This window comes from Engystomops pustulosus, chromosome 11, assembly GCF_040894005.1.
Source record: "Engystomops pustulosus chromosome 11, aEngPut4.maternal, whole genome shotgun sequence".
Classification (NCBI taxonomy): Eukaryota; Metazoa; Chordata; class Amphibia; order Anura; family Leptodactylidae; genus Engystomops; species Engystomops pustulosus.
This window is the reverse complement of record NC_092421.1, coordinates 64,754,744-64,782,315: the sequence shown is the minus strand read 5'-3', so window position 1 is coordinate 64,782,315 and position 27,572 is coordinate 64,754,744. Positions and strand designations below refer to the sequence as shown.

The 27,572-nt window shown below is 43.9% G+C and overlaps 1 protein-coding gene across 43 annotated transcripts in view; it reads left to right on the top strand.

Moving 5' to 3' along the window:
* Window positions 1-17,537: 17,537 nt before the first annotated feature.
* The window catches only part of TCF7L2 (transcription factor 7 like 2), a 157,931-nt gene continuing 147,896 nt past the window's right edge, over window positions 17,538-27,572 (top strand). For 13 of the 43 annotated variants that reach the window (XM_072131439.1, XM_072131435.1, XM_072131464.1 and 10 more), the window contains exons 1-3: window positions 17,542-18,252; window positions 21,426-21,492; window positions 21,623-21,756. In XM_072131439.1, the coding sequence (XP_071987540.1) occupies window positions 18,064-18,252; window positions 21,426-21,492; window positions 21,623-21,756 (390 nt within the window). In that variant the 5' untranslated portion in view covers window positions 17,542-18,063. Of the gene's footprint in view, window positions 18,253-21,425; window positions 21,493-21,622; window positions 21,757-27,572 lie in introns of all 43 variants that reach the window. The other 30 variants (XM_072131472.1, XM_072131471.1, XM_072131470.1 and 27 more) reach the window with 7 other exon arrangements.

Genomic DNA, 27,572 nt, shown 5'->3' with positions numbered 1-27,572 from the left:
CTATCACTCAGTAGCACCAACGGCGTCATAGAAGAGATTATGAAGAAGTAGTAACCTGTACTTATTGGAATAGAACACTTGGGGTGAGATAGAATTTAATATTATCTCCAGCAGCCTCTGTCTGTTCCAGTATTTGCCTCTATCAATCAGAAGCATCAGCAGGATCATATAGAACATTAGAGAAGTAGTGGGAATAAAGCACTTGAGTAGTAGTAGGGAATAAAGCACTTGAGGTGAAATAGAAACTTCCTATTAGCTTCAGCACCCCATGTCTTTGTCTGTGTCTCTCCTCTTTCATTAATAAACATCAGCAGGATCATATAGGACAATATAGAGAAGTACTGATCTGTTTTGATGGAAATAAAGCATTTAGGGTAATATAGAAACAAATATTATCTATTATCTCCAGCAGCCTCTGTCTACATCTGTGTCTCTCTTCTAACACTCAGAAACATCAGTGGGATCATTTAGAACATTATAGAGAAGCACTGACCTGTACTGATGGGAATAAAGCACTTGTGGTAAGATAGAAACTTCCTATTATCTCCAGCAGCATAGAGCTTGAGGGGATCACATACTAACAGTCTTATGGTTCCCTCACACATTGCGGAAAGGTCATCCAAGTCCCAGTTAAGGTTTTTGTGGATGACCTGGGACTCCTGTATCTTTAATGTTTCTGTTATTGGCTGCTTGTTTGTTACTATGTGTCAGTGAAGTCATTCTCAAGAATACCCTGTGATACTTTCTGTATTGACATTTTATGGAGGCGAGCGCCGTGATGTCTGAGTGATTACTGATAGAAGGAAGTGATAGAAGGTGCTGATCCCCGGGGTCAGAGAGTAGGGAGCGGTGCCACGTGGGGCGATGAGGACAACCCGTGGCCTTTGTCATGTCGCAGATAGCAGCCGCTGCTGTGCCGTGTCTCTGACCGGTGAACGTGGTAGAAAGACAAACAAACCAATGATGTCACCAGAACCACAAGGTGACATCCAGTGAATCACATCCTGCTGGCTGATAAGGAGGGGGCGGGGCAGCAGGAAAAGTATCTGCCCCCCCCCCCCCCCCATCTACAATATCTCCAACCAATGCAGACAGAGGCTTCTACCAGTGATATACAGAAATAGGAGAACTTTACAGCAGCCTCCTGACACCAGCACAGTCCTAACCCACTGACACTCCCATCATCCTGCAAAAGTATTCACACCCCTCGAAATCTTCCTAAACTTTAAGCGTTACAAAGTTAAATGTTGTTAATATTCAGTGTGATAGAGAAACACAAAGTAACAAATATTTGTCAAGTGTAATGAAACTTATAAGAAAATTAAATGAGTGATCTGTGTGACATGCGGATGTGTTAGCCCCCCCTGAGACCCCCCAAATATAATCGTCTCATTGGTAAATGGAGAGTGTCATTTATAACTACAGATGTTCTGAGAAGGTCTCAGAGGTTTCTTAGGGAACATTAGTGAACAAACAGCATCATGAAAACCCTGGAGCACAGCAGGGATGGCACAGTGCACAGCAGGGTGAGGAGGTTCTGAACATCTCCCAGAGCACAATCCATCATCTGTAACCTGGAAGTAATATGGGACAACTGCTAACCCTACCCAGACCTGGCGGCCCACCATCCACTGACAGCCCAGACGAGAGCCCCCCATCGCCACACCCGACCATCGTGTCCGCTCATCTCTAGTAACTTTCCTCTCCACTGTCCAGCTGGGATTTGGATCAGTTTTCCTGGGACCTTTCTGTATATTTGGTTCCCTCCCCTATGCAGCCCCCCTATACTGGTGCAGGGGGGGCTGGACCTGTCACTATTGCCGCACTGGGTGACATCACTGAATGTTTTGGCAGCGGCTCCATCTCTAAGCCTTAAAATAGGCGGCTTCCTCGCTATCACACAACAGCGGAGCCTCTGGCATTGTTCACATAGCTCATACATGAGCCGGGACGTGGGAATCCTCCGACTAGAGAGGAGCTGCTGACACACTGTAACGAGGTCACTGCAGCGAGGATAGAAGAAACAAATCTACACTGATAATAATATGTATAGGAAATAATAGCAGCAATTAATAAACAATTTAACAAGGGGAACACAATCACCTCCTGAAATACTCTGTGCTGCTGGGAACACTTCTATTTCCACTATGTAACTCCCATTCTGTGACCTCCCACAAAATAATCACAAACCTCTGCTGAAATACTCTGTGCTGCTGGGAACCCTACTCCATCCACTATGTAATACTCAGTATGAAACCACCACAATATCAGTGCACTCATCTCCTGAAATACTCTGTGCTGCTGTGGACCCTGCATCATCCACTATGTGATACTTAGTATATGACCACCACAATATCAGTGCACTCATCTCCTGAAATACTCTGTGCTGCTGTGGACCCTGCATCATCCACTATGTGATACTTAGTCTGTGACCACCACAAGACCAGCGCACTTATCTCCTGAAATACTCTGTGCTGCTGTGGACCCTTCTCCATCCACTATGTGATACTTAGTATATGACCACCACAATATTAGTGCACTCGTCTCCTGAAATACTCTGTGCTGCTGTGGACCCTACTCCATCCACTATGTGATATTTAGTATATGACCACCACAAGACCAGCACACTTATCTCCTGAACTACTCTGTGCTGCTGTGGACCCTGCATCGTCCACTATGTGATACCCAGTCTGTGTCCACCACAAGACCAGCACACTTATCTCCTGAACTACTCTGTGCTGCTGTGGACCCTGCATCATCCACTATGTGATACCCAGTCTGTGTCCACCACAAGACCAGCGCAGTTATCTCCTAAAAATACTCTGTGCTGCTGTGGACCTTGCATCGTCCATTATGTGATAGTCAGTGCACTTTTCTCCTAAAATACTCTGTGCTGCTGTGAACCTTGCAAATTCCACTATGTGATACCCAGTCTGTGACCACCACAAGACCAGCACACTTATCTCCTGAAATACTCTGTGCTGCTGTGGACCCTGCATCATGCACTATGTGATAGTCAGCGCACCTTTCTCCTGAAATACTCTGTGCTGCTGTGGACCCTGCATCATGCACTATGTGATATCCAGCCTATAACCACCACAAAACCAGCGCACTCATCTCCTGAAATACTCTGTGCTGCTGTGGACCCTGCATCATGCACTACGTGATGCTCAGTGCCCTTCCTCTACCCTCCAGCACGTCTCCTGTGCCGCTGATCTCCGCACTGAGTCAGAGCTGCTTCCTAACCCATCCCCGGAGGGTTCAACCTCTGTGACCCTGTGTTTCCGTATTACTTAGATTCTTTTCAAGGCTGGTGCATTCTGGGAAAAGTCCATCCTGTCACAAGAGAGCAGAGATCAAGTCCGGGCCCTTGAAACAGATTTATTCATAAGTGCCATTAACCCCTGTATTGCTGGAGCAATCACTCCAATCTAGAAAACAAGCTGAATCAGACCGTACTGTATGAACTCACTCTAAGCTTTTCAGGATAAGATGCCAGGAGCATAGAGTACAGGAGGGGTAAGACAGTATATGATCATTATAGGTGGCAGTTTTACCCTCTTTAGTCTCTATCTCTAATTATCAGTTCTCCCTGAGCTGGATGCTGGAGACTAGCTGCTATGATGTCTCCCATACACTGCACACAGAAAGATTAGAGATCATTTAAAGATAACTCTATCACTCATCCAGGATCAGCAGGATCATCTAGGACATTATAGAGAAGTAATGACCTGTACTGGTGGGAATAAAGCACTTGGGGTGAGATAGAAACTTACTATTATCTCCAGCAGCCTCTGTCTGTAGCTGTGTGTATCCTTTATCACTCAGAATAATAATCAGGATCATCTAGGACTTTATAGAGAAGTAATGACCTGTACTGATGAGAATAAAGCACTTGGGGTGAGATAGAAACTAACTTCACAGCAAAAAGTGAACAAGAATAACTAATAGAATAATTAATAATAACTAATTGAATAATAATAACAATAATTACTAACAGAATAAATTATAATAACTGCTAGAATAATACTTACAACCAATAATAATAAATAAATTACAATAAATTATAATAACTAATAGAATAGTAAATATAACTAATAATAAATTATAATAAATTATAATAACTAATAGAATAATAAATATAACTAATCATAAATAATAATAATAAATTATAATAACTAATAGAATAATAATAACTAATGATTATAATAAATGATAACTAATACAATAATATGAACTAATAGATTGACTAATGGACCGCCCATTGATTGATACATTGAGGCACAGTAATTATACACATGATGTTACCCCTGCCCTGCTGGGTGGCAACGCTCCTGAATTAGTGGGAGGGGCCTATTTAAAGGGGGGTCTCTATTTATTAGAAGTAGAGGCAAGTTACTTCCAGCATTGTCTTATAAGGATCCAAGATCTCATCACGAAGTTACTACAAGCAGCGGTGATCAGATCTACACCAAGTCTTTTGGTTGAAGTATATAATCAGGGAACTATTAGACATAGGGGTGGAGCTTAACTGCAGTGGGAGGGGACTCAATAACAAGGTGAACCTTATCCTGTACTTCTATCAAGCAGTCGTCACACTTCAAAGATCTGAGACATCTGCGTCAATTTTCACATGTAAATAAATTGCAACAAAGGATTTCGTCTTATTGGGAGCTGATTGGTCGCACTGTTAATATCATCAGACAGCAGTTCCCGTTCCGTTTTTATTTTTTACAATGTTTCTGCTAATTACCGTTCCGGAATGTAAATTTCTCCTGTTTTTTTTCCGGGTGTCCCCATCCAGTAGTTTGAGAAGCCCCCCCCCCCCTCCGCTAGACATTGTTCCAAGTCTTATTTATTGATGAAGCCTGAAGGTTAGCGCCGACCTGCTGAGATTAATTAGCCGGCGTCTTTGTGGCCGGCGCAGCGCTGTCTGATTAGACGCGCACATCTATTTTACGGCTTTTCATGCTCCCTTTCACACGATTTCTGCTCCGCTGATTAATATTGAAGCTGTACGTTTTCATTTACGGTGATTTTGTTTTAAATTTATATTTGTCTCCCTCCTTCGCCTTTCGTATGCTAATAGGCGTGATAACTTTCGCACGCGCCCTGATGGAGCTGAGAGGAGAGATTTTCACCCCCCGCTGTCAGCCCCACTGTGGGCGAATGTGACTCCGGCAAACTTCAATATTTTAGCAGCCCCCGACGTCACCACGTGTCGCCATCGTCCCCTTTCCTCCTCAATGGACGTTAACCCCTTCCGCCCCGCGTCTCCGTTACCCCCAGGTTCTCCATTCAAGGGCACTTTGTCAATGGTGATCATTGATCTATCCGCTTGGAAACAGATAAATAGTATGTTAATGAGCGAAGCAAATATCAGGGCGTCTCTGGAACGCGCGTACAGCGTTATTGTCGGCTGAATACTAATTGTAAATTCCTTTTGATTTTTTTCCTTTTTTTTTTTTTTTATGTGCGGTTTTATTATTTATTTTTACAGATGCCGCTGAACAAATGGCGGCTTTGTACCCGATACATTGGATGATATTATGTTTCACGAAAGAAGGGGATTTGTAATGTGCCCTGATCTACAGGTTTTACTCATACAGTATAACATCCAATCATGTAGAAAGTCGCAACATCCAGTAATTATCTCCTGATTTCTACACTGTCTGCACAATGCCAGGCAGCAGCTGGAGGTGTGTGACGTCAAATGACCAGGGATATATCAGGCTGTGCACCTGTGTGACATCACATAACCAGGTATATAACGAGCAGTGCACCTGTGTGACATCACATGACCAGGGATATGACGAGCCGTGCACCTGTGTGACCTCACTTGAACAGGGATATAATGAGCCGTGCACCTGTCTGACATCACATGACGAGGGATACAATAAGCCATGTACCCGGGTGACATCACTTGACCAGGAATATAATGAGCCATGCACCTGTGTGACATCACTTGACCAGGAATATAATGAGCCGTGCACCTGTGTGACATCACTTGACCAGGGACATAACGAGCCGTGCACCTGTGTGACATCACATGACCAGTCTTTATCCACTAGAAATAAACAATGAAGCTTCCTATAAAGTGACAGCAAGCAGAGATCTGCAAGGAATTGAACTAGAAATTATTTGGAATTGTTATGGAATTGTAACATTTCTAATATTATTGATATTTTTCAATTGGCTGAAAATATAAACCCCCTGAACTTCCTGTAATCTGCCAGAAATGTATTCCCGGGTATTAGTGCACAATGCCAGGCAGCAGCTGAAGGAGCGTAAAACCTCTGATAATGGGAAGGTTGAATTATATTATTGTTGCATTTTTTTGAATTTTGTGTAAACTTTTTGGGAAAAGTCCTTAGCACAGTTGTGCCTCATGTACAAATCTTCCACTTGTGCCCTATAACCATATGATATTCCGGTAAGATCCAAAATGTATTCATAGAAAATTTCTTAAGACTGTTGTCAGATTTACATACTGCGGCACATTTACTAAGGGTCCGCACAACGAATTTCCGTCAGGTTTCCCGACAATTTCCGATATGCGCTGCATTTAACAGGGGTTTCTGGGGCACGTGATTGAATTTTGGCGCAATCACGCCGACTTTCATGCAACACAAATCGGGCGGCGGGTCGCCGAGCGATCCGACTGATTCGGACTAAACGCAGGATTTAAAATTCAAATTGTATCGCAAGACAAAGCACTTACATGCACCGGGAAGAAGAAGGTGAACTCCCGCGGACCTGAGCGGGGAAGAGACAAATGCAGGATATCGGGCGCAGGATCTTAGTGAATCGCGCCGGACTTCATCCTCGTCGGACATCGCACCTCGGGGATCGTGACAGGACGGGGTAAGTAAATGTGTCTCACTGTCTGCACAGTGCCAGGCAGCAACCAGAGGGGTGTAAAGCTGGAAAAGTTTAAGTGTGCAATAAAAATTCTATTTCTGGGAAACCTTTCTGATATCAGAGCAAACTGAACTCGCACCCGTTCAACATCTTAAATTTGTGTCCAAATTTAGTGAAATTCCAGCAGCCGCAGGGGTGTAACGCCTCCAAGACTGTCAGGCATTTTGAAAATTTTGGCAAAAATTTGGGAAGAACTTACACTAGCAGCTCTTTTGCTCAACCTGATCTATCGCCTTCACCTTTAAATTGTACTAGAATTCAGACTACGAGGTAATCGGCACACAAGGAGCAATGTTGGCTCCAGTGTATCTGCTTCCATTCCTGGTTCTTTACACTGGACACAATTCTCCAGCTCGGGAAAACTAAGTCCTTCATTCACTGACAGCAATCAGTGTTCCTAACCGAAAATCTATAGAAAGATGGTACCGTCCCTTTAATGAATAATTCACCCCATACTGTGTGATATATGTTGGTCACCTTGGAGCATGGAATTCCTGCATGGATTATATAGATTAGGACCCGGCCCGCAGAACCGCAGCGTTACGGGAAATTTTGTAGCCTCCTCCGCCCTTATGATAGATAATGAAAGTTTTTGGCCTTGAGACAATGTTTCTGATTGGGCAGGAGCGATACATACTGTATATAAGTGCCTGCTCTTTGATGAGGTGCGTTATCGCCTTGTTTGGGTCAAGGTTAGGCCCCTATAGAAAGCGGCTGTGGCAGAGCAGAGCTAATAGGTATTCTGTACATACAGTACAAGGCTGAGCCCATGAAATATACATATGAATACAATGTGCTCCATACATTTGTCACAGGTATTTGTCAGGGGATGGTGTAAATCAGGTGCTATTCTGTGCACGAGGAACCGAGGAAGTTCAAGTGCATCTTCAGCCTCGGTGCGGACCATTGTTTTAGCCGCACTCTATAATCCCAAGGTCCTTCCTTTTTATGTTGCAAATACAAAGCAGGAAAAAAAGTTTCTATGCGTCAACACTCCAGATCCCACAGCATCCAGGGACAAGAGCCCAGAGGAGCGGGATCCGCGAGTCCCCCTGCTGCACAGCACACACTGAGCCGCTCTGCAGGATGGAGCGCAGCATTGTGCTCCACAGGCTGCAAGGACTCCTTGAGATAATGTACAACAGGGAGGCGGGGGTTAAGTGTCCAGCATGCAAGACACTACTCAAAGGGGGTGTATGAAATGGAGTGTATGTGAATAGAGGCTTCTACGACTAGCAGGCTATATGCAAAGACACATGTTTATGTGCGAGTGTATGTACACAGAGTGCTGTGCAGTCATGATAGTATCTGTATGGAGCTGTGTGCATGTGTGAGTGTATGTGCATGGAGCTGTGAGCATGTGTGAGTGTATGTGCAAGGTGTTGTGTGCATGTGTGAGTGTATGTGCAAGGAGTTGTGTGCATGTGTGAGTGTATGTGCATGGAGCTGTGAGCATGTGTGAGTGTATGTGCAAGGTGTTGTGTGCATGTGTGAGTGTATGTGCAAGGAGTTGTGTGCATGTGTGAGTATATGTAAGGAGCTGTGTACATGTGTGAGTGTATGTGCAAGGGTTGTGTACATGTGTATGTGTAAGGAGTTATGTACATGTGTGAGTGTATGTGTAAGGAGTTGTGTACATGTGTGAGTGTATGTGCAAGGAGTTGTGTACATGTGTGAGTGTATGTGCAAGAAGCTGTGTACATGTGTGAGTGTATGTGCAAGGAGTTGTGAGCATGTGTGAGTGTATGTGCAAGAAGCTTTGTACATGTGTGAGTGTATGTGCAAGGAGTTGTGTACATGTGTGAGTGTATGTGCAAGGAGTTGTGTACATGTGTGAGTGTATGTGCAGGGAGTTGTGTACATGTGTGAGTGTATGTGCAAGAAGCTTAGTACATGTGTGAGTGTATGTGTAAGGTGTTGTGTACATGTGTGAGTGTATGTGTAAGGTGTTGTGTACATGTGTGAGTGTATGTGTAAGGTGTTGTGTACATGTGTGAATGTATGTGCAAGGAGTTGTGTACATGTGTGAGTGTATGTGCAAGGAGTTGTGTACATCTGTGAGTGTATGTGTAAGGAGTTGTGTATATGTGTGAGTGTATGTGCAAGGAGTTGTGTACATGTGTGAGTGTATGAGCAAGAAGCTGTGTACATGTGTGAGTGTATGTGCAAGGAGTTGTGTACATGTGTGAGTATGTGCAAGAAGCTTTGTACATGTGTGAGTGTATGTGCAAGGAGTTGTGTACATGTGTGAGTGTATGTGCAAGGAGTTGTGTACATGTGTGAGTGTATGTGCAAGGAGCTGTGTACATGTGTGAGTGTATGTGCAAGGAGTTGTGTACATGTGTGAGTGTATGTGCAAGGAGTTGTGTACATGTGTGAGTGTATGTGCAAGAAGCTTTGTACATGTGTGAGTGTATGTGCAAGGAGTTGTGTACATGTGTGAGTGTATGTGCAGGGAGTTGTGTACATGTGTGAGTGTATGTGCAAGGAGTTGTGTACATGTGTGAGTGTATGTGCAAGGAGTTGTGTACATGTGTGAGTGTATGTGTAAGGTGTTGTGTACATGTGTGAGTGTATGTGTAAGGTGTTGTGTACATGTGTGAATGTATGTGCAAGGAGTTGTGTACATGTGTGAGTGTATGTGCAAGGAGTTGTGTACATCTGTGAGTGTATGTGTAAGGAGTTGTGTATATGTGTGAGTGTATGTGCAAGGAGTTGTGTACATGTGTGAGTGTATGAGCAAGAAGCTGTGTACATGTGTGAGTGTATGTGCAAGGAGTTGTGTACATGTGTGAGTATGTGCAAGGAGTTGTGTACATGTGTGAGTGTATGTGCAAGGAGTTGTGTACATGTGTGAGTGTATGTGCAATGAGTTGTGTACATGTGTGAGTGTATGTGCAAGGAGTTGTGTACATGTGTGAGTGTATGTGCAAGGAGTTGTGTACATGTGTGAGTGTATGTGCAGGGAGTTGTGTATATGTGTGAGTGTATGTGCAGGGAGTTGTGTATATGTGTGAGTGTATGTGCAAGAAGCTTTGTATATGTGTGAGTGTATGTGCAAGGAGTTGTGTACATGTGTGAGTGTATGTGCAAGGAGTTGTGTACATGTGTGAGTGTATGTGCAAGGAGTTGTGTACATGTGTGAGTGTATGTGCAAGAAGCTGTGTACATGTGTGAGTGTATGTGCAAGGAGTTGTGTACATGTGTGAGTGTATGTGCAAGGAGTTGTGTGCATGTGTGAGTATGTGTAAGGAGCTGTGTACATGTGTGAGTGTATGTGCAAGGAGTTGTGTACATGTGTGAGTGTATGTGCAAGAAGCTTTGTACATGTGTGAGTGTATGTGCAAGGAGTTGTGTACATGTGTGAGTGTATGTGCAAGGAGTTGTGTACATGTGTGAGTGTATGTGCAAGGAGTTGTGTACATGTGTGAGTGTATGTGTAAGGTGTTGTGTACATGTGTGAGTGTATGTGTAAGGTGTTGTGTACATGTGTGAATGTATGTGCAAGGAGTTGTGTACATGTGTGAGTGTATGTGCAAGGAGTTGTGTACATCTGTGAGTGTATGTGTAAGGAGTTGTGTATATGTGTGAGTGTATGTGCAAGGAGTTGTGTACATGTGTGAGTGTATGAGCAAGAAGCTGTGTACATGTGTGAGTGTATGTGCAAGGAGTTGTGTACATGTGTGAGTATGTGCAAGAAGCTTTGTATATGTGTGAGTGTATGTGCAAGGAGTTGTGTACATGTGTGAGTGTATGTGCAAGGAGTTGTGTACATGTGTGAGTGTATGTGCAAGAAGCTGTGTACATGTGTGAGTGTATGTGCAAGGAGTTGTGTACATGTGTGAGTGTATGTGCAAGGAGTTGTGTACATGTGTGAGTGTATGTGCAAGAAGCTTTGTACATGTGTGAGTGTATGTGCAAGGAGTTGTGTACATGTGTGAGTGTATGTGCAAATAGTTGTGTACATGTGTGAGTGTATGTGTAAGGAGTTGTGTGCATGTGTGAGTGTATGTGCAGGGAGTTGTGTACATGTGTGAGTGTATGTGCAGGGAGTTGTGTATATGTGTGAGTGTATGTGCAGGGAGTTGTGTATATGTGTGAGTGTATGTGCAGGGAGTTGTGTACATGTTTGAGTGTATGTGCAAGAAGCTTTGTACATGTGTGAGTGTATGTGCAAGGAGTTGTGTGCATGTGTGAGTGTATGTGTAAGGAGTTGTGTACATGTGTGAGTGTATGTGCAAGAAGCTGTGTACATGTGTGAGTGTATGTGTATGGATCTGTGAGCATGTGTGAGTGTATGTGTATGGATCTGTGAGCATGTGTGAGTGTATGTGCAAAGAGTCATATGCGTATGAGGGTGTAAGTACAAGGGGTTGCACGCTAATACCAGTGTATAGTGTGCAAGGAGTAGTGTGCATGTAACATTTTATATGAAAATGGGCATATTAGAGTGTACATACAATGAGCTGTATATGTGTAAGAGTGTATTCCTATTTATGGATGAGGATATACATTCACATGTGCAACGACCTGTATGCATGTGTATTCATACATGAGCACATGTAAAGATACAGGGACATGGGTGTATAAGAGTATTTGTGCAAAACCCTCATCGTGCAAACATCTGCACTAGTGTACATCTAACCCTAACATCCATGTCCACTAGGTGTGGGTATTAGCAAGATTGGGGCACATTTACTTACCCGGTCCGTTCGCGATCCAGCGGCGCGTTCTCTGCACTGGATTCGGGTCCGGCCGGGATTCATCAAAGCAGTTCCTCCGACGTCCACCAGGTGGCGCTGCTGCGCTGAAGTCCGCTGGAATGCCTCGAAATACACCGGCCTATCCAGGATGAAGGTGAGTGTAATTTTCGCGACACAATTTTTTTTTTAAATGCGGCGGTTTTTCCGAATACGTCGGGTTTTCGTTCGGCCACGCCCCCAGATTTCCGTCGCGCGCATGCCGGCGCCGATGCGCCACAATCCGATCGCGTGCGCCACAATTCCGGGGCAATTCAGGTACAATCGGCGCAAATCGGAAATATTCGGGTAACACGTCGGGAAAACGCGAATCGGGCCCTTAGTAAATGACCCCCATTGTGTTGTATTCATGTGACTGTGTGTGCAAGTGAGTGTGTAACTGAATACAGAAGTGTGTGCATGTACTGTATTTGTCTAATAACCTGTACGCATACTTGTACTTAATGAGCCCTGTATGCTTATATGTGCCAGTGTTAAGTGTGAATATTTCTAACTGAGTGTGTACTTGTATTGGTAAAGGTGGGTGTATGCATGTATATGTCAGTGTGTGCATGTATATATGCGATTGTAGGTATGTGCATGTGAGTGTGTGCATGTAAGTGTATGCATGTATATGTGTGTATATGCATGTATATGTGAGTGTATGCCTGCATATGTGATTGTATGCATGTGAGTGTATGAATGTGAATGTGAGTGTATGCATGTACATGTGAATGTATGATTGTGTATGTATGTATATGTGAGTTTGTGTATGTGTATATGAGTGTGTGCATGTATATCTGTGTGTATGTATGTATGTATGTATACTTGAATGTGAGTGTATGCATGTGCAACATTCCCCACCGGGGCCTAGCCTTTTCTTGGGGCCTGGAGTCAGCCGGGGCCCGCAGTACCTGAGTGGCTGGCGGTTGCGGCCTAAGCACGCTATTGTCACGGTGCTTGGTATGGGGAACCGGAGGGCTGTCCTACAGCCTGGCAGGTCTCCAGCAGGGTGGTGTGTGCAGGAAATGATGAGGGAGAGACTGCTGTAGCGGATCTCCCTGGGGCAACCCTTTGGTTGTGTGGTGGACAGGGTGCCCGTGATGGTGACAGCCGGAGTAGCAGGGACCTGACGGAGGCAGAGGTTGAACAGAAACACTTACAGTTCTTTATTGGAACCGACAGGAACATCAGCAACGTGCCTTTAACAAGATGGTGGAGTACTGGAGAGGTATTTGGAGGAAGCCACAGTAGGTAGATCACCAGCCTGGATGCAATGGCAGGCTGGGAGGTAGCTGTGTCCTGGAAGGATGCTTCAGCTTGTCCTGGATTGCTTCAGGTATCACCCTTGAAGGTAGGATGATACCCCTTTCCTCTCTCTCTCTCTGTCTAACTTGTTCAGACTCTCTGGTCTGACTGGAACTCCTCTAAGAGTCTTCTCTAGAACATACCTGGCCAGGGGTTTTATTATCTCCCACTGGTCAGGTGGTGGCTGCTCCTCCAATTACCTCTCAGCTCACAGAGACAGGATGCAATACAAGTGATTGGACGACAGATCTTGCATCATACAAAACACTTAACTCCTGCCTTGCCAGGCAGGATCTACCACTGCAATGTCCCCTGTGTGCTGTAGTGACATGCTGTGGGACGTATTCGCAAGCACTCCTTCGCCTTGCATCGGCGAGGGTGTTGCACATGTGTACATCCGTTGTACATACATGTATAATAGGTGTGTATTGGTGTTCTTGACAACATATATATGTGTGTAAATCTTTACCTGTGTCCCTGAGTGTGTACATGTATTCCTCAGCATGCATTTGAGCCTGGACACATGGTAACATGAAAATATGTGTATGCGTGTATGAAAGAGTGTGCATGTATCCTTGAACATGCACGTATTGCTGAGTGTGTTCTTGTGTCACTATATATGTATATGTGTATTCTAGTATAGTGTTTATAAGTCGATACATCCATATATGTATCCCTAAATGTGCACATGTATTGGTGAGCGTGCACATGTACCAAGAAGAGTGCACGTGTCCCTGAGTATATATGTGTATGGGCGAATTCACACGAAGATATGCCCTCAACTCTCCATAGAGATGCCTGGCATACAGCCGTACACACGGGGAAAGATAGGACATGTGTGTGAACATCTATTGGTGTACATGAGTGGGTGAGCGTGTACCTGTGTAATAGTGTCCCCCTATGTTACTGTCCCCTGTGTTAGTGCCCCCTCTGTGTAATTGTCCCTATTTTACTGTCCCCAATGTTAGTGCCCCCCCCCCCCGCGTTACTGTCCCGTGTGTGCTCCTGTGTTAGTGTCCCTGTGTGTGTCACTGTCCCCCTATGATAGTGTCCCATGTTTGAGTGTCCTCCTCTGTTGGTATCTCCCTATGAATGTGTTCCTCTGTGTTAGTGTCCCCTTGTTTTAATATGTGCTAGTGTCCCCCTGTGTTGCTTTCCCCCCTGTGATACATGTTTTGAGTGTGTACAGTATAAGTGTTGGTCAGTGTATCCCCTGTGTGGGTCCCTTGTGTCCATGTCCCTTGTGTGAGTCCCCTTGGGTTAGTACCCCCTGTGTTAGTGTCCCCGTTTCAATGTCCCCCTGAGCACGAGTCCCTGTGTTAGTTTCCCCTGTGTGTGTCCCCTTGTGTTAGTGTCTGTGTAATAGTGTCCCCTGATCTTAGTATCCCCTGGTGTTAGTGACCCCTCTGTGTAATTGTCCCCTGTGTGTGTTCACCTATGTTAGTGTCCCATGTAATAGTGTTCCCCTGTGTTAGTATCCCCCTGTGTGTGTCCTTGTGTCAGTGCGCCTGTGTTAGTGTTCCACAGTGTGGGTGTCTCCCTGAGCATGTGTCCCTGTGTCTGTGTCCCCCGATGTTACTGTCCTCTGTGAGTGTCCGCTGTGTCAGTGTCCCACTGTTACAATTTCCCCTGTTTTAGTATCCCCCTGTGTCAGTGCCCACCCCAACCCGTGTCAGTGTCCCCCTTGTGTCAGTGACCCCCTCTATTACTGTCCCCTGTGTGTGTGTGTCCCCGTTTTACTGTCCTCCTGTGTCAAAATCCCTCTGTTACTCTGTCCCCTGTGTTAGTGTCCCTCCGTGTCAGCACCCTCGTGATACTGTCCCCATGTGTGTGTCCCTCTGTGTTACTGTCCCCTGTATCAGTGCCCCCCTGTGCTAGTGTCCCCCTGTGTTAGTATCCCACTGTGTGTCTGTCCTCCCGTATTAGTGTCCCTATGTGTCAGTGCTTCCTGTGCTAGTGTCCCTCTAAGGCTACATTCACACTGCCATATGTGGGACGTATAGACGGCAATGGGCGCACGGCGCCCAACGGGAGCGGTACAGTGCAGCACACATGCGGCGCCGTACCGCTCCGTACCCGGGAAAAAGATAGGACATGTCCTATCTTTCTCCGTAGTACAGTGCCGCGCGCCATATCTTCCTACGGAGAGGGGCGGGGGTGAGCTGCGCTCACCTCCTCCTCCTCTCCCCGTGCGCTGCTGTTGCCCGCTACGGTACGGCGGGCAACGGCAGTGTGAATGCAGCCTAAGTTAGTGTCCCCCTGTGTGTTTCCCACTGTGTAAGTGTCCCCCTTTACCAGTGTCCCCCTGTGCTGGTGCCCCCCTGTATCAGTGTCCCCCTGTGTTAGTGTCCCACTGTGTGTGCCCCCCTGTGTTAGTGTTCCTCTGTGTTAGCGTCCCTCTGCGTTAGTGTCACCCTGTGTGTGCCCCCCTGTGTTAGTGTCCCCCTGTTTTAGTGTTCCCCTTTGTTAGTGTCTTCCTGTGTGTGTCCCCTGTGTCAGTGTTCCCCTGTGTGTGTGTCCCCCATATGTGTCTCCCTGTGCTTGTGTCTTCTTCTATTAGTGTCCCCCTGTGTGTGTCTCCCTGTGCTTGTGTCTTCTTCTATTAGTGTCCCCCTGTGTTTGTGTCCCCTTGTGTTAGTGTCCCCTGTGTTAGTGTCCCCCTGTATCAGTGTCCCCCCGTGTTAGTGTCCCCTGTGTGTGTGTCCCTGTGATAGTGTCCCCTGTGTTAGTGCCCCCCTGTGTTTGTGTCCATTGTGTCAGTGTCCCCCTGTGTTAGTGTCCCCCTGAGACAGTGCCCCCCTGTGTTAGTGTCCCCCTTTGTCAGTGTCTCCCTGTGTCAGTGCCCCCCTGTATGTGTCCCCTGTGTCAGTGCCCCCTATATGTGTCCCCCTGTGTCAGTACCTCCTGTATGTGTCCCCTGTGTCAGTGTCCCCTGTATGTGTCCCCCTGTGTCAGTGTCCCCTGTATGTGTCCCCCTGTGTTAGTGTCCCCCTGTGTCAGTGCCCCACTGTGTCAGTGTCCCCCTGTTTTATTGTCCCCCTGGTCAGTGTCCCCTATATGTGTCCCCCTGTGTTAGTGTCCCCCTGTGTCAGCGTCCCCCTGTTTTATTGCCCCCCTGTGTCAGTGTCCCCTATATGTGTCCCCATGTGTCAGTGTCCCCCTTTGTTAGTGTCCCCCTGTGTCAGTGTCCCCCTGTGTGTGTCCCCCTGTGTCAGTGTCCCCCTGTGTCAGTGTCCCCATGTGTGTGTCCCCCTGCTTCAGTGTCCCCCTGTGTGTGTCCCCCTGTGTCAGTGTCTCCCTGTGTGTGTCCCCCTGCGTCAGTGTCCCCCTGTGTTTCCCCCTGTGTCCGTGTCCCCTATATGTGTCCCCCTGTGTCAGTGCCCCCCTGTGTGTGTCCCCCTGTGTCAGTGTCCCCCTGTGTCAGTGTCCCCTATATGTGTCCCCCTGTGTCAGTGTCCCCTGTATGTGTCCCCCTGTGTCAGTGTCCCCTGTGTGTGTCCCCCTGTGTCAGTGTCCCCTATATGTGTCCCCTTGCGTCAGTGCCCCCCTGTGTGTGTCCCCCTGTGTCCGTGTCCCCTATATGTGTCCCCCTGTGTCAGTGCCCCCCTGTGTTTGTCCCCCTGTGTGTGTCCCCCTGTGTCAGTGTCCCCTATATGTGTCCCCCTGTGTCAGTGTCCCCTGTATGTGTCCCCCTGTGTCAGTGTCCCCTGTATGTGTCCCCCTGTGTCAGTGTCCCCTATATGTGTCCCCCTGTGTGTGTCCCCCTGTGTCAGTGTCCCCTATATGTGTACCCCTGTGTCAGTGTCCCCTATATGTGTCCCCCTGTGTCAGTGTCCCCTGTATGTGTGTCCCTGTGTCAGTGTCCCCTATATGTGTCCCCCTGTTTCAGTGTCCCCTATATGTGTCCCCCTGTGTCAGTGTCCCCTATATGTGTCCCCCCCCGTGTCAGTGTCCCCGTGTGTGTCCCCCTGTGTCAGTGTCCCCCTGTGTGTGTCCCCCTGTGTCAGTGTCCCCCTGTGTCAGTGTCCCCCTGTGTGTGTCCCCCTGTGTCAGTGTCCCCCTGTGTGTGTGTCCCCGTGTGTGTCTCCCTGTGTCAGTGTCCCCGTGTGTGTCCCCCTGTGTCAGTGTCCCCCTGTGTCAGTGTCCCCGTGTCTGCGCTGCCTGTGAGTTGCTGTCAGTCTTCCTGCTGTCTCTCTCTTAGGCTCCAGCCCACAGCCTGCCCTTCCTTTCCCTCCCTCCTGCCCTCCTCTTCCTCCTCTTCCGACTTCAGCACTTTAGTAAAGTGAATGTTCTCCTCTTCTTCTTCTTTGTGCACTTTGTGGCGGTGCCCGGGCCTGAGCCTCCCTCGGACGCCTCTGCCTATGAGTCCAGTGATCTTCTCTCACTTGTTGTTTGGTGACATTTATGAAGCGGCAGAAACGTCACCGCCCCCCCCCCCATGTGATGAAAGTTTTCTGCTCCCCCCCAGTGCGTGACTAATCCCCCCCCTTCTGCCCCCCTCCCTCTTAGTGCCCCCTGCCTCTCCTGTGCCCCCCTCCTCCCGCTCCTTTGCCCCCCTGCCTCTCCTGAGCCCCCCTGTGCCCCCTCCCTCCTCTCTCCAGCCCTCCCTCCCCTCTCACAGCCGTCAATCACAGCCTCCTTTGATTCCTTGCAGTGGTAACTTCTTGCTCTGAGTGATTCCGCGGCTCTGTCCTGGCTGCGGGCTCGGGGGGTTGGCCCGACTCTTTTTGGGGGTCTCAGTCCGGACTGTGGGGCTCAGGTGACTCCTCTTCTTCTTTCTGCTATTTGTGTAGAGTCGGGGGAGGGGGCGCAGGACTCCGGAGCAGAGACTCCCCCACCCCCAGCTCCACAAAGCCCCGGCACAGGCTCAGGCACAGCAGTAGCAGGAGCGGCAGCAGCAGCACCCCGGGCCCCCCCTCCCGCACCCCCAAATCCTCCCCCTCCCTCCCCCAGCACAGTGCGGGGTGCGCGGCCGGAGAAGGAGGAGGAAGAAGCGCCAGAAAGTTTTGTTGTTGGGGGGCGCAGAGTCGGCGGCTTCTCCTGCGGTTCTCGTGCGTCTTCTTCTGCCGGGGTTGCGGCACTTGGAGCGGTCATCATGCCGCAGCTAAACGGCGGAGGAGGGGACGATCTGGGGGCCAACGATGAGATGATCTCGTTCAAAGACGAAGGGGAACAGGAGGAAAAGATCTCCGACAACTCCTCGGCCGAGAGAGATCTGGCCGATGTCAAGTCATCGCTTGTCAACGAGACTGAAACCCACCAGAACAGCTCGTCCGACTCCGAGGTGAGCGACAGGGGTCTGAGGCCGGGGCACAGTATTGGGGAGCCGAGAGACAGTATTGGGGGGGTAATAATTTACATATTGTGGGGGGGCTGTTAAAGGGGTGACAGGGGGGGGGTTCTGAGGCGACGATGAGGGGGGGGGTTGCTCCACTTGTCCTGATGTTATCTGTCACTATGTGGAAACTTTACAGGGGCGACAATTATATGGAGAGAGAACACACAGAGGAAACATTGTAACAGAAAGTGCAACAAAAGTAACAAATACTACATAAAACACATTGTAAAATAAATATCGGACTCGAAGTTGTACAGGTCACGGCTCAGAGAAGCGTATATACTGTGTACCGTGTACAGATATGTGTATACATTATATACTGTGTACATGTGTGAGATTTGGGGCGTACATGTGGGGTGCATATATATTTTATATACTGTGTGTACATGTATGGTGTATAGAGATGTGTGTATACATTATGTACTGTGAACATGTGTGAGATTTGGAGAGTGTATTGGTGTGTATAGATGTATATACTGTGTGTACAGTATATATTTACATATGTATATCTATATTGTAAATATAGATATACATATTTGTATTTAGTTGTTTTCATTATGTGTTTGTATGACATATGTTTGCATTATTATATGTACATGTGTTGTCTGCGATGTTGAATACACTGCGTGCACGTGTAAAAACTGTATCTGTGTCCTATATGTAACTGTCCTATATCTACACATAGTGTGTTATTCTAATGTGTCATATATATATATATGTGTGTGTGTGTGTGTTTTGTACCTTCATGTGTTGTGTTTGTTATTATTACGATCATTACTTATGAATTGTATATACGTGTGTTGTGTGAGTATATGTTATATATTTGCAATTTGTGTATATCTTGTATGTACCTGTGTCCTGTACATATATGTGTTGTGTGTGATTATAATGATTATGTCCTAAGGATATATATATATATATATATATATATATATATAATATATCCTTTATATTCATATATTGTGTAATTATAATGGATCCTCTTCGCTTTCCCTCTTATTTCCCGACTTCCAGATATCACATCAGCTTTATAATTATAAGAAAGTTTATAAACTCCTCCTGTGTGGTGGTGATAATAGTAATAATCCTACATAATATAATAACATAACAATAATTACATTCTTCAGTTTATTATCGTTTCCCAGGTGGATCCCTTGAATCATTGATCGATTTTTTTTCCTATCTGTTTCTAAATATCATATAATATATTGAAATATAAAATCTTACAGTGTATAACAATAAACAATACTACATAATACAAGTAAACATAGAATTGCAGCATATAAAATAAGAGATATAATTTCATAGTGTGTAATTATACCGGATCACATAATATTACATCTAGTAAATAACAGATTAGAGTATTTAATACCAAAGTTAATACTTCAGTATAAAAGATCATAGTTCATAGATTTACAGTATATATCACAGGATATAAGATCATATTATATCCACTTAAATACCATCATGTTATATTATGTGTAGTAGTGGATAATATTGTGTCTGCTCTGTTTATTATAGTATATGTATTGGAATAAAACTCTCTATATTACACTACATATATGTGTGATCACTACACTGTCCTGTACATTATATACAAGTGATTTATCACATACAGGATATTAGGCATGTGTCTAACCCCTACATATGCCCCATTATCTGTGCACATGTGTATGGATGATGATAATGATGATGGTATTTACTTAGTATAGATGATGATGATGATGTTATATAGATTTATACTGTGCATAGATGATGATGGTATATACTGTGTAAGGGTGATGATTCTATATATTTGTATAATGTGTATGGATGATGATAGTATATACTTTGTATGGATGATGATGATAGAATATACTATTCATGGATGATGATGATGATAGCATATACTATCTATGGATGATGATGGTATGTATTGTGAAAGGATGATACTATATATACTGTGTAAGGGTGATGATTCCATATATTTGTATACTCTGTATGGATGATGATAATGGTACATAGACATATCTTGTTTATGGATGATGATGTTATGTATAATCTTTGTATGGATGATGCTGGTGTTTATATGTATCCAAGTAAGGATAATGATGATGGTATATATATATATATATATATATATATATATATATATATATATAGACTTCTAATGTTTTATATATAAATATATATATATATATATATATATATATATATATATATATATATATATATATATCCTGTGTATGGATTATGATGATAGTATATATGTGTATAAATGATGTATACATATATATATATATATATAATATAATAATTCTTTATTTATATAGTGCCTACAGATTACGCAGCGCTGCACAAAGCATGGCAAATTGGTTCCTGTCCCCATGGGGCTCAATCTAAACAAACTAACAGTATATATATATATATATATATATATATATATATATATATATATGTATATACATATATATATATATACACACATATATATATATATATATATATATATATATATATATCCTGTGTATGGGTGACGATGATGGTGTATATATATATATCCTGTGTATGGATGATCATGATGGTGTATATATATATATCCTGTGCATGGATGATCATGACGGTGTATATATATATATATATCCTGTGTATGGATGATGATGATGGTGTATATATATATATATATATATATATCCTGTGTATGGATGATCATGATGGTGTATATATATATATCCTGTGTATGGATGATCATGATGGTGTATATATATATATCCTGTGCATGGATGATCATGACGGTGTATATATATATATATCCTGTGTATGGATGATGATGATGGTGTATATATATATCCTGTGTATGGATGATCATGATGGTGTATATATATATATATATCCTGTGTATGGATGATGATGATGGTGTATATATATATCCTGTGTATGGATGATGATGATGGTGTATATATATATATCCTGTGTATGGATGATCATGATGGTGTATATATATATATATATCCTGTGTATGGATGATGATGATGGTGTATATATATATATATATCCTGTGTATGGATGATGATGATGGTGTATATATATATCCTGTGTATGGATGCTGATGATGGTCTTCTTCCTCTTGTCCCTGTCAGGCGGAGCGGCGGCCTGCACCCAGACCTGAGAGCTTCCGGGACAAGAGCCGGGACAGCCTGGAAGAAGGTGGGTGTCCACCAGGGGGCTGGGGGGGGGGGACTGGGTACTGTCCATTAACCATTTCATGAGCCTGGTCACTTTCGGGAGGGGCTTGTCTATTCTTCTGTGTTTGTAAAACTTTTCCCTCTCTTTGTAGCCGGGAAGAGGCAGGACGGGGGAGGAGGAGGCCTGTTCAAGAGCCCGGCGTACCCCGGGTACCCCTTCATCATGATCCCGGACCTGAGCAACCCCTACCTACCCAACGGCTCCCTGTCCCCCACCGCCCGAACGGTAAGTGTCACCTCCTTGTGTAGCTGTGACTATGACCCCGCCCCCGCGGAACCTTTTACATGGAGGTGCCTCTGTTCTGGGGGCCACATGCTGCCTATTACACGGGGAGGGCCTCGTACTATCAGTGTTGACCCTTCATGGTTCCTCTATTATCTGCCTTATATTATGTTGTATGTATTTGTTATATTTGGTGACCCCTCTATAATGAGTCTCATAGATTCTATTATGTCCCTAACATTAGATATGAAATCTTATTCTCGGGGAATCTATATTACAACATCTTATTTCTTTATTGGTCCTATATATATTCTATGATGTCCCTGTATATTCTGTATTGGTCCTATATATTCTATGGTGACCCTGTATATTCTGTTGTGGTCCTATATATTCTATTATGTCCCTGTATATTCTGTATTGGTCCTATATATTCTATGGTGACTCTGTATATTCTGTGAGGGCTCTTTATAGTCTCTGTTTTCCCTATTTACTCTGCGATGGTCTCATATAGTCTGTTATGGCCCTAAATATTATGTGATGGCCATGTAAGTTTTGTAATGGCTACATATATATGTTGATGGTCCTATATATTCTCTTATGGCCCTAACTATTCTGCGATGCCCCTATAGAGTATGTGATGGCTTTATATATATCATATATTATAATATGTCCCTTCTATACTATATAGTAGACATGTTATACCCATGTTAAGCCACCTGAGCCCTGTCTGGTGCCCTTACACTATCTACTATGCCCTGTCTGGTGCTCCTGGTATCATATATGATGAATTCCTATACAATTTATAGCCTCTAAGCCCTGCTTGGTGCCCTTGTATTATATATGATGCCCTGCTATACCCTTCATGCCCCCTGAGAAGTGTTTGGAATGGCCCCTAGTCCTGTCTAACGCCCATTATACTATCATTGATGCCCTCCTGTATACCCCTGAGTCGTGCATGGTGCCCATTTTACTATCACTGATGCCCTCTGAACCCCCTGTGAGTCCCCCTTTATTTTGTGTGATGCTTTCAGGTGTCTCTTCTCCCTCTTCCTCCGGGAGCTGGCATTGGTTTGTTTGCTTTCCTTTAGCTTTCCACCTCGCTGATCACAGGGATGACTTTTGCTTTCTCTATGTCAGGACACTTTCACTTTAATGAAAAAAAGAGTGCTAGCTCCAGTGGTTGTAATGCAAATGTGTAGAGTAAGGATTCTGGAGGATCCATCCCAACAAAGGCACATACTCTGGTTCAAAGTAAATGAGGCGACACGTCTGAGGCTCTGTGTGTGTGAATGGTGGGCCGCGGGGGGCCGCCCCGGCCTGTGGTCTGTAAACAGGACATGGCGACTATGTCTACTATGTGTATGAACTCAGTCTGCTATATTCTATGCATGTGCGGTTACTGCTTCATGTGTATGATCCTGTATATAATGCAGAGAACTGTCCATTAACTATTTATATAATAATGTAACATTTATGTAAATATCATGGAGATATTTAAGTAACATATTAATATATATGTAAATAATGATTAGAACTCATAAATATATAGAACCTGTTTATGGATTATCTTATATCTACTAAGAAATAATTTCTCTTTCTATGTAGCATCTATCTCTCTATCTATCCATCCATCCATCTATCTAAATATCAATTTAGAATGGATAGATAGAAAGAAACAGATTAGATAGATAGATAGATAGATAGATAGATAGATAGATAGATAGATAGATAGATATGAGATAGATGGAGAGATAGATAGATAGATAGATAGATGGATAGATAGATATGAGATAGATAGATAGATAGATAGATATGATATGAGATAGATAGATATGAGATAGATAGATGGATAGATAAATGGATAGATATGAGATAGATAGATATTAGATAGATAAATAGATAGGAGATAGATAGATGGATAGATAAATGGATAGATATGACATAGATATATAGATAGATAGATAGATAGATAGATAGATAGATAGATAGATACATAGATAGGAGATAGATGGATAATGGCCTCAGCTTGTCGGTCAGGTATGTGGTGACCTGAGATGTGACCGTGCACATTACTGGAGTCACACTGACCTGCAGTCACTGTCCTCTTGAGAACTGACAGGGACCTGAGTGCTTATTGCCTTCAGATGCCGCGGATATAAAAGTCGCGCTGCGCACATCTGTAAATTCATGAAGGGCTGCAGATCGTGTCTGCACTGGATGGACTCTGTGTCTATGTGCGATCTCCTGCTACATGCAGAACAATGCATTTTGCATCTTCAGATTTGCTTTGTTGTCATTTGATTTTAATATTTTATAATTTTTTATAGTATTCATATGACATTAAGATTTTTGTGTGTTATTGTTGTTGCAGAATTCTTACGTTTTTAGAAATTGTAATGGAATTTCGGTGCAGATGTTGAGGATCCTGTGTATAGAACACTGAGACGTTGATACATTGTATAAATTTCCTCCATAGACTTCACATCTTTGTTACATTCAATGAACTGTTAATTCCACAAAATAATGATAATTTATCACAAAATATAGAATTTTTTTTCGCTTTTTGTTAGAAAAATTGGATATTATTGAATTTTCTCCTGACGCTTCCCATCAATAATACATGATATAAGAATATTCACGTCTGATGAAGCCTTCGAGGTGGAATGTGTTGTGCGGCGTTACCGCATCATGGGGGGGGGGGTTATGGTCGGGATGATTGGGATTTGTATCGGCTGGAATTGATATGTTCCTCTTGTGGTTATTGATCAATGTTTCTTCTAAGTAATCGCTGGTTATTTGTTACATTGTGTCTGCTGGGTGAGGGGGAAATGTTGTGGAATGTTGAGGTTTTACGTTTTTCATTGTTATTTTGTTTAAATTTTTGTTTTTTTTTAACTATCTTTTTGTTTACTTGAAAATTAAAAAAAAAATAAGAAAATTGCAGAAGTTTTGCGGTTGCCTTGTGGTTGCACCCTTGTGACAGTTCAGCCCTGAAGGGGTTAAGGCACTTGCGGTTTCGCTCTCAGACCTCCATGGTAAGGGAACAATTTAACCCATTAGCCTCGGGGCCTTTTAGGCTGGAAAGTGTTTTTTAAACACTTCTAAATGTCTATGAGTCCCCCCCTCACTCATTTCCTAATGTAACGTGACATTACTGTAATTACACAGATCATTAGATTTTCAATGGGTGGCAGTCGTACATCTATCAGGGCTAATAGAGCAGGTGCCCCATGGCCGACCTGGCACCAGGAAATCAGGTGGCATCCTCATATGTCATAGGGCAGAGCTAAACACGGAAACAGGAGATTAAAAACATATAATGACAATCCCCTAGAAGACTCCCCCCATCACCAGAACCAGGGGGGCACAGTGCAGGGTGGGCACCAGGCCTCCAGGGCCAGTCTATGGTCCGTGCCCGTGTGAATATTAATATCTTTCATTCTACATGTGCCCATTGTTCTCCAGCTGTTCCAGATTCTGCTTCCATCAGCTTCATAGATATATCTATAGGTGCGATATATGCTCTATATGTCAGTATATTTTAATACTTCTTGTTTATTTATGTTCATAGATATATTGATTTATTTATCTACTAATTAGTATTGGACTCTGTGTATAACCTACTATACTATATTATACTTATTTCCATACAATGGATTATGCACAAGCCGGCTGTACAGGTGCCGGTTATCGGATCTTGTATTATCCTCGCAGTTGTATCTCATTCGTCCTCTGAATTCTTTAGAATCAAATTTGGTGAATGTCTACAATTTCAAGGTCTGGGTCAATGGTCTGGACCCATATTGTTCAAATTCATGATTTTTGCTGGAAAATTAGTAAAGGATACATTTAGAATTAGGATTTTTTTTCAACTTTTTTTTTTCCCGTACTGGAAATGTTTCATATACACGAATAATTTGCTGAAAAATTCCAAAATCCATCTACCAAAATATTTTGATTAATTTGTGGCGTCGTTAGTAAAACCGCTAGGTAATTGGTGATTTTAGGTCAGGTTCTGGAGGGGAATCTGTAGTACGTGATCCAGTTTTATGCAAGATTTTGTACAAAATTTCTTGTGGAATGTATAGAGGAATTCAATGTGGTTGATTGAAAAACAAAAACGAAAATTAAAGGACTATTTAGATATAAAGCACAGGGCAGAGCATCCAGACGGCTTTGTACGAAGAGTGCATGATCAGAGGGGTATAAAGTTTTTAGGGGTAATAACTGAGCTAAGCCCCAAGCCCCCCCCCCAACTTCTGTTCTCAAACAAAAGAAGTATGTAGACTGTGAAAATGTTAGATTGTACTTTGTCAGCCGGTTGCAGAAGGACATGACAGCTGTGAGTCTTTATCTGGCCCGGCAGCCCTCTCCCCATAGCTCACATTCACAGGGGCTTTTCCCCCCGCAGCTGCCTGCGAGTTATGTGGAAGTTACATTAATGGTCGTTCAGGATGAGACAGCCCGGATTTATCAAACGTCGTCTTGTTGGAGCAGATTCAGAGGAAAGACAGAGACAGAACATAGAGATGTTCCTGCACTGAGACCCCCCTACTCTTATGTCATCGCATGTTAGAACTCTGCAAAATCTGCTTCACTAGTTTTACATTTATGATGGATAAAATGGTAAAGATCTATCTTATGTGTTCAGGTCGGTTAGTGCGATGCTTTTACATCTAATGCGCAAAAATAGATGGGAACGCTTTAGTTGTATGAGGCTTTAAAAACAAGAAAATATCAGAGAAGCAACAAAAACACACAAAGCAACACAAGACACCAAATATACAACACATGTATATTGTACATGCAAAACAATGGAACAAAAAGTACATAAGAAAATAGCACAAATACACGTAAGTGTGGAAAGCAACATAGAAAAACACTGAAAAACATAGAAAGAGAAAAAGGGACCAATGCAGCACATGAATAGACAATGCCAGACACATACATGGATAGAAAACGTCACAGATACATGTGAAGTCAAGACAATATGTGAGAAACAACATAGAAAGACACAATGTATAAGTGCAAATCACATATAGAACAATATTTACAAGTAAAAACTGTTCAACACAGCAATGCAAAACACACAAAAGAAACAATCAAGACACATATACAAAACAACCTAAAATCAAGACCTAGAATCAACATAAAAACACACAAAACGTGTATCCGTACAAAACCATGGAACAGAAAGACACAAACAAAACAAAGTAACACATACATTAAAATTAGCAAAAGCAACATATAACAAACATAACACACATACAAAGTAATACAACATACATGCGGCACAAACAAAACCCACAGGAAAAGTCAAATGTCAGGAGGTCGGACATTGAATGCTGACATCCAGTCCAATAGAAGAGAATGTGGTGTAGCGGGGAGAGTATGTGTGTGTATGTATATGTGCTCAGGGCACTATGGGTAATTTTTCAAATGGGATATACAGGCCTCATGTAACTGATCGCTGATTGAATTTTAGTTTTTTTAATAAAACCCAACACTCCTGGTATACTATGTTTTTTCAATGTTCTTGGTTTAGATGGAAAAGATTGGTTCCCACATAGTGTACGATGTAACTGAGGTAGATGTGCCGGTCATAGAGACTAGATGTGACCCGGGCAGAGACAGATGTGCCGGTCATAGAGAATAGATGTGACCCGGGCAGAGACAGATGTGCCGGTCATAGAGAATAGATGTGATCCGGGCAGAGACAGATGTGCCGGTCATAGAGACTTGATGTGATCCGGGCAGGGACAGATGTGCTGGTCATAGAGACAAGATGTGACCCGGGCAGAGACAGATGTGCCGGTCAT